We start from the raw sequence: 6827 nt of genomic DNA, 5'->3' as shown, positions 1-6827 counted from the left end.
CATAAAGAGAAAAGAATTTAATCAGAGAAGGAAGTCCATCGCATTAGTGTTTAACCACTAGGAATCCTAGTGATAAGTTTCTAATGTGCACAAAACACACACATGTCTTTGGAAGCTATTCACACATGACATTTTCCAACATTATTTATAAGACGAAATTTCTTAAGGGAGAAACATTTGTCAAATTTAATGATTTTTATCTTATTGATTGAAAAATAATCAGTTTGATTTGAGTATTAAAAGGGATGCATTAGTAGTTGGGAAGGTGAATACCCAAATTACTATTTTTTATTTTTTAAAAGAATAAAAATCGATAATCAAGAGATTTATTTGTAATTATCTCTTGTATTAATTTTTAGATTACTTTTGTAGGATAAAATATCGACAATTTAATTTTAAAATAATTTCCAGATGCGTGCGTCACTCGTTTTCAAACGTAATCCCGAAAGTACCGATTCAGGGTAATTTCCTTTTTGCCATCTGACTTTCCATACACAATCCGCCAAAAAAACTAACACCACTGTAATCCTGAATCCCACGCGCTCCCGTCTCTCACTGGCTTTGTGATTGATGGTAAAGACGTCAGTCCGTAGTCTGTTTCTGTAGTATATATATATACTACACAATACAAACAAACAATCGGTAGTACAAATCGGAGCCGGCGTGTCTCGATTTGAACGTTCTTAAGGTTCTTTCGATAATCAAGTTTTTCTACTGTGTCGTGGTCGCCGTCGGCAGTGATGGGGAGTGAGGCGGAGGAGAAGAAGGTGTTCGATGCCGAAGCTGCTTCTTCTATGATGGAGAAGTTGAGAGGTAGCTTTTCCAGTGGAAGAACCAGAAGCTATGAGTGGAGAATGACTCAATTGAAGAATATTTTGAGACTTTGTGACGAGCGCGAGCAAGATATCGTCGATGCTCTCCGTAAGGATCTATCAAAGCCCGAGCTCGAATCCACAATCTATGAGGTCACATCATCTTCTTCTTCTCTCTATTTCTCTCGTGAATTCATCAGTTGTGTTGGATCGATTGTTCATGCCTGTTTTTTTTAAAATTTTGCTTCTGATTTTGAATTTTCAATGTTGTTTTCGCGAATTTCTAATTTTGCGAAGGACGTAGTACATTTACTTCGGAGTTATTTGATTGAATTGAATTGAGTTGACTTTCATCGGATATTCCTAAAAGTGACAAATAGAAGAAAGCGAAGATACCTTGCCTTGACAAATATGGTTATATATTGATCGATGATGTTGATGAGCTGATGTGCAATTAATGAGTTAGGTTCAATTTTTAGAATATTGATAATTCATGCTGTATCTGGCAGTTGTGTGACAATAAACAGCAGTCACCTGGTTGGTTGTGGGGTCTGTAACTCCATACTCGTCCTTATTAAACTTCTATCTTCTTGGCAATTTCTGATTTCCAAGGTTTTTCTTGATTCTGGTTTTCAAGTGATATGGACAAGTTATGTGATGGTCAAGTATGTCTCCCATTTATTGCGTTGAAAGTGTATTGGTGGGGAACATTAATGAATACCCACTTAATTACCCATGACAAGTGTTGGCCAGGCCAACCTTCTAGTTTGACTGAAGTTGAAGTGATAAGTTTTTTAAAAACAATATACAGTGCAGTTCACAATTTTGAATTCTATTTTCTTCACTTTTTTTGTGGGATGGTTCCTCTCATTGGGCTAAGAAAGTTTTGAATTCTTTCTGCACTTTTAAGTATGCTAGAAATGTTTATCATGGTTACTTCTATCTAGGACAACTTGGATTTTGAAAGACCTTGTTAAAATTGGACACTGGCTATATGCATTACCCAAAACCATTACACGCCCATCTTGAGGGTTATTGGAGATTTTCAAAGAATGATTTTCTATGCAGATGTGGCAGACCAGAGGCATTGAAAATAATTAGAGAATTTTAGGAAGCTGTCATTAGAATGTGGAATCAACTCAAGATAGCATATTTACTAACTGCTGTGAAAGTTCAGAGAATAGGATTGATAATAAGGACCAAACTTCTCTTGTTTTGCATTTTCACCAGTTTCACCCTTGAGCTCTCAGCTCCTGTCATTGGTGCACATCGAACCAATGAAAAGAAATTCATGAGCTGAATAAATATGGGACTAGTAAGTAAGAGTTTATTGAACAAAATTCAAGCAACTGTTACTCAAGTGGACCTTGAGTCTCAGTATTGCCCTTTGGCAGTTGTTAGTCTAAGTTGTTTTTTTTTTTTGGTTATTGTATTGTAACCCTCTTTAGTTGGAAACGCATCTGTTATTAATCTTTCACAAATTGTCATCTAACTCGGCTATGCTTTTGTTTGCTTTTATCTGGTGACTTTGATTCAAGTATGTGTTTGTCAAACTGAACTTGAAAAGAGTATATCTGGCCTCCTAAACTTTTGATTAACATTACATATCGTTTTACTCTATATTTGGTTAACATGGATTTTGGTACAGATAGGAATGTTAAAGAACTCGTGCAAAGTAGCAGTTAAGGAGCTGAAACATTGGATGCGTCCAGAAAAGGTGAATTAGTTCTTACATGCTCGCTGAACAAGTTTTATTTTTTGACAGCTTCTTGACTTGTTTAAAATCCTGCCTTTGGTTATAGGCAAAAACTTCCATAACTACATATCCTTCATCAGCGGAGATAGTGTCAGAACCCTTGGGTGTTGTATTGATTATTTCAGCATGGAACTATCCTTTTTGTATGTCGACATATCGGGGATCCTTTATATGTACTTTTTTATGTTGAATTTATGCTAGTTACATTTTCATTACCTATGACTTTCCTCGCTGCCATTTTCAATCCTTTCTTGCAGTGTTGTCTCTTGATCCAGTTGTTGGTGCTATAGCAGCCGGTAATGCTGTGGTTTTAAAACCATCAGAAATTTCTCCAGCCACCTCCTCATTGCTTGCAAAACTAATGCCCGAATATTTGGATAGCTCTTCCATAATGGTGGTTGAGGGGGCTGTTCCGGAAACAACTTCACTACTGGAGCAGAAGTGGGAAAAAATCTTTTATACAGGTTCTTAGTCATTTATCGTTTATTATTTTTTCTTCCAGTGCGATCTTGAGTTTCCTCGTATGTAGATTAGATGCTGGTCTCCTTACGATCATTGCATAGCGTTGGGAAGTATAAGACTTTTGATGTTATATGAGTGACAGTGGATGAACTTCTGTACCTGTTCTTGCAAAATAATTTTTTAAGGTACAAAGTATTAATTGCCTATTGACGAATCATATGATTTAGTAAGGTAATAAAAAACTTAAAAGTGAAAACTCACAGTTACACAATACGTTTGAAATGAAATTCATGCATAGGGTCATCAATAACTTATCAGTGGTAGTCTGATACTCTGTTTCAGGTAAGTTTCGGACTTGCAACTATTTATTGTTAGGATTATTGGACAAAGCATTTATTGTAGCCTTAGAAATAAGGGAATGTTGGTTACAGAAATTAAGTCATAAGAGAAAATCCAGAGGGTGGAGAAGGCAGCTTTTGAGGAGGTATATGGCATCTATCATAAGAACTTATCTAGATTTCCGTGATAGTTAATGTAATTTTTAGATCATTGGACAAAGTATAATGTCACTTGGTGGCGGAAGGCTGAAGCTCATGGATTCTTAGTAAACTGTTGCTCACAAATTAGTCTATTGCATTGAATGAAATTACTTTGGAGACATATATGGATTTGGTGGTGTGATCTTTTGGCAGCAATTTTAATTTCTTTTTGTTCAATTGGATCTTTAAAGTTTATGAGAGTAACTTTGCGGTATCTGCCGTTTGGAGAAAAGTCTTGCACAGTTGCAACTCTTAGGATCATGCAATATGTATGATGTATCAATTGAGTTGAGGTAAAACTAGTGCAGATGCTATACTTTTATTTATTTTTCCTGAAGAATTTAATCTTGTAGAAGGGCTCTTGATGAGCCATGATAAATTGGTTTGGTTGTTTCTTGACAAACTATATCTAGCGGAGGTTAGGCATCAACTTGGTTGCAGGGAGACAGCCTCAACAAGGAGATTTTTTTAGCTGTTTCACAATTTTACCTTAAGGGTTGCTCCAAGGATTGGCTCCCTTCTGTGGTGGAATTGTCTTTGACAAAAGTTTGGTGCTTTATATGATTAAATTCAAAGCAGAGTAATCACGAAACATTGTATCTTTGAAGGTGATTACTAAACTCACCAGTTTACTGGAAAAGCTCCAATTGATTTACCAACCTTTGACCAGAGAGCTCCGGGTGACTCTCCCTAACAAAAAATGAAACATAACATAACCCAACCCAACCAACCTGAATAAGAAGAAGGAAAAAGATGAAAATTGCTTGGATCTAGTTTGCTGCACCCATGGTGGTTATAGACTCCTTTACTTTCATGATGTTCATAATGAAGAAAGCATAAATCATTTGGTGGAAGAAACCTTTCCATCTAAAAACATATTTTGGTGTCGTAGGCAATGGAAAAGTCGGACGTATCGTGATGGCTGCTGCTGCAAAGCATCTCACACCTGTGGTTCTGGAGCTTGGAGGAAAATCTCCCGCTGTTGTTGATTCAGGCATTGATTTGCAAGTATGAGCTCTCCTCTTGTGCGAAGTTACTTTTGGTGTATTAGATAGTTTTGGCTGCTAATCATGGCACCTTGAGTACCATATCGTTGCTGACATCTATACTTCTGTACTTCCAAGATTGCGGTAAGGCGGATAATAGTAGGCAAGTGGGCTTGTAATAATGGACAGGCTTGCATTTCTTCTGATTATATTATTACAACGAAAGATTATGCTCCAAAAGTGGTAAGAATGAACATATATTCAGCTTGTGCTTCCCTTGTTCTTTTTTCTTTGTGTAATCCGATTTTCGTTGATACCCTCTGTGCTCTAGGTGGATGCTTTAAAACATGAACTGGAGAAATTTTATGGGAAGAACCCTTTAGAGTCGAAAGACTTGTCCCGCATTGTTAATGCAAACCACTTTGCTCGTCTAACTAAGTTATTAGATGATGATAAGGTTTCTGGTAAGATTGTCCATGGAGGTGAAAGGGACAAAGACAACTTGTGAGTTTACAGTGAATTTGCTTGTTCTCTCCAAGTATACATTGTTTTTCCCGAAGTTTAGATGTCTTACAGGCTATTATGCTATATAATCTGCTTCTTCTCTTGGCAGGAATATTTCTCCTACCATCTTGCTGGATGTTCCAAGAGACTCTTTGATAATGAATGAGGAGATATTTGGTCCCCTGCTTCCCATTCTCACGGTACGAACATAGACGATCCACATCTAGTTTCCTTAGTTTCAATGTATTGAAAAAAAGAGAGGAATTGTTCTATGGTGTTAGTTCTGTCTCTCATCATACTAGAAAAAAAGATAGAACCAACAAAAGAATATGTAGGGAGTGAAAAGACCTTGCGTTTTTTCTTTTCCAATGGAAATTGATTGGGAAAAAAGATTTTATGTATTGCAATCTGAATAAAAGAGGTAGCAATATAATCTAGTGATTTTTTTGGTATAATGGCCTTTGTAGAAGCAAGTAGATTGAGGAGGATTGCTATTTGAATTCAACAAAAGCTAGTTAAATTCTCTTCAATTGCAATGCATTTGTTTAAATTTAATACGTAAAGAAGAAGTTATTTAAATTTGTACATTCTTCCTTTCGTTTGGAACAGGTTGACAAAGTGGAAGATAGCTTTGATATAATAAACTCTGGAACAAAGCCTCTTGCAGCTTATTTGTTTACCAACAACAAGAAGCTAAAACAACAATTTGTTGCAACTGTTTCTGCTGGCGGTTTGGTCATCAATGACACTACTGTTCATGTAAATGTTCTTCTGTGAACTTGCATGCATAACATTCATGCATACCTGTAATCATTCTTGCCATAACTCGCAGTGATATTAAAAGAATTCACTTTCATGCATAATTTCGATCTTCGCACCTGCATAATACGAGAGAATTCAACCCTGTGGTTGACTGAAAGCGACACTCGAGCAAGGCTGAACAATTTGACAACTAGAGAGCTGTGATGATATTTTATATTTGTCATAGGAATTGTGAAATTGTAGCTCATATACCATTCTAATTTTTGCTTCCCTATTAACATTATGAAATTCTTGGAGTCATAACATGACTTGTACTTTATATTGCAGCTTGCAGTTCACACATTGCCATTCGGAGGAGTTGGGGAGAGTGGGATAGGTTCCTACCATGGTAAATTTTCTTTTGACGCCTTTAGCCATAAGAAGGCAGTTGTGTATCGAAGTTTTGCTGGTGATGCATCTATTAGGTATCCACCATACACACCAGGTAAACTTAGATTGCTGAAAGCTCTGTTAGGTGGCAGTATAATTGGCATAATTCGTGCTCTGCTTGGATGGTCTTAAGGTTTAAAATGATGTTTGTATACAGTTTATCTGGTGGAAGTTTCTTACTGTTTTTCTAAGATAGACTATGTAAATTGGCTTTCCTTCCGATGGTTTCAATCGGTGGTTCTGGACAATGATGATTATGATACTTCTCATGCCCTTTTAATTTATTTACGTTCATTCTTGTGCCTCCATGTGATGTAGTTTGATATGTAATTTGATGAGGATGGAATGATACAATTGTCTGACGTGACCGAAGCTGAAATAGGAAATAGGTTTCTAAGCTGACATAGTAAATCTTATTTAAGCCATAAGAGGTATATTACAGTTCCTTGTGAGTTGTGAAAATCAACTTGTCTTGTTTAAGCCATAAGAGGTATATTACAATTCCTAGAAATCCATCCAATGCGATGATTGACATTATCATATATCATCAACTTATTCTGCATCGAAATGGCTGAAA

At 36.4% G+C, this 6827-nt stretch overlaps 1 protein-coding gene across 1 annotated transcript; it reads left to right on the top strand.

Moving 5' to 3' along the window:
- Positions 1–508: 508 nt before the first annotated feature.
- LOC120017045 (aldehyde dehydrogenase family 3 member H1-like) lies at positions 509–6559 on the top strand. The gene is made up of 10 exons (XM_038870096.1): positions 509–965; positions 2461–2529; positions 2615–2711; positions 2826–3032; positions 4462–4577; positions 4694–4798; positions 4887–5059; positions 5169–5259; positions 5669–5818; positions 6149–6559. The coding sequence occupies exons 1-10, from the start codon at positions 741–743 to the stop codon at positions 6380–6382; spliced, it is 1467 nt and encodes a 488-aa protein (XP_038726024.1). The 5' UTR covers positions 509–740; the 3' UTR covers positions 6383–6559.
- Positions 6560–6827: the final 268 nt, after the last annotated feature.

The sequence above is a fragment of the Tripterygium wilfordii genome, chromosome 15 (genome assembly GCF_013401445.1).
Source record: "Tripterygium wilfordii isolate XIE 37 chromosome 15, ASM1340144v1, whole genome shotgun sequence".
NCBI lineage: Eukaryota > Viridiplantae > Streptophyta > Magnoliopsida > Celastrales > Celastraceae > Tripterygium > Tripterygium wilfordii.
This window is presented reverse-complemented; position numbering and strand designations above follow the sequence as displayed.

Bases quoted from the DNA above. Each gene is read 5' to 3' on its own strand.
- LOC120017045 (XM_038870096.1), top strand. From the start codon at position 741: ATGGGGAGTGAGGCGGAGGAGAAGAAGGTGTTCGATGCCGAAGCTGCT. The intron at 4,799-4,886 runs GTAAGAATGAAC...TCTGTGCTCTAG, and splicing joins AAGATTATGCTCCAAAAGTG to GTGGATGCTTTAAAACATGA. The intron at 5,819-6,148 runs GTAAATGTTCTT...TTTATATTGCAG, and splicing joins TCAATGACACTACTGTTCAT to CTTGCAGTTCACACATTGCC.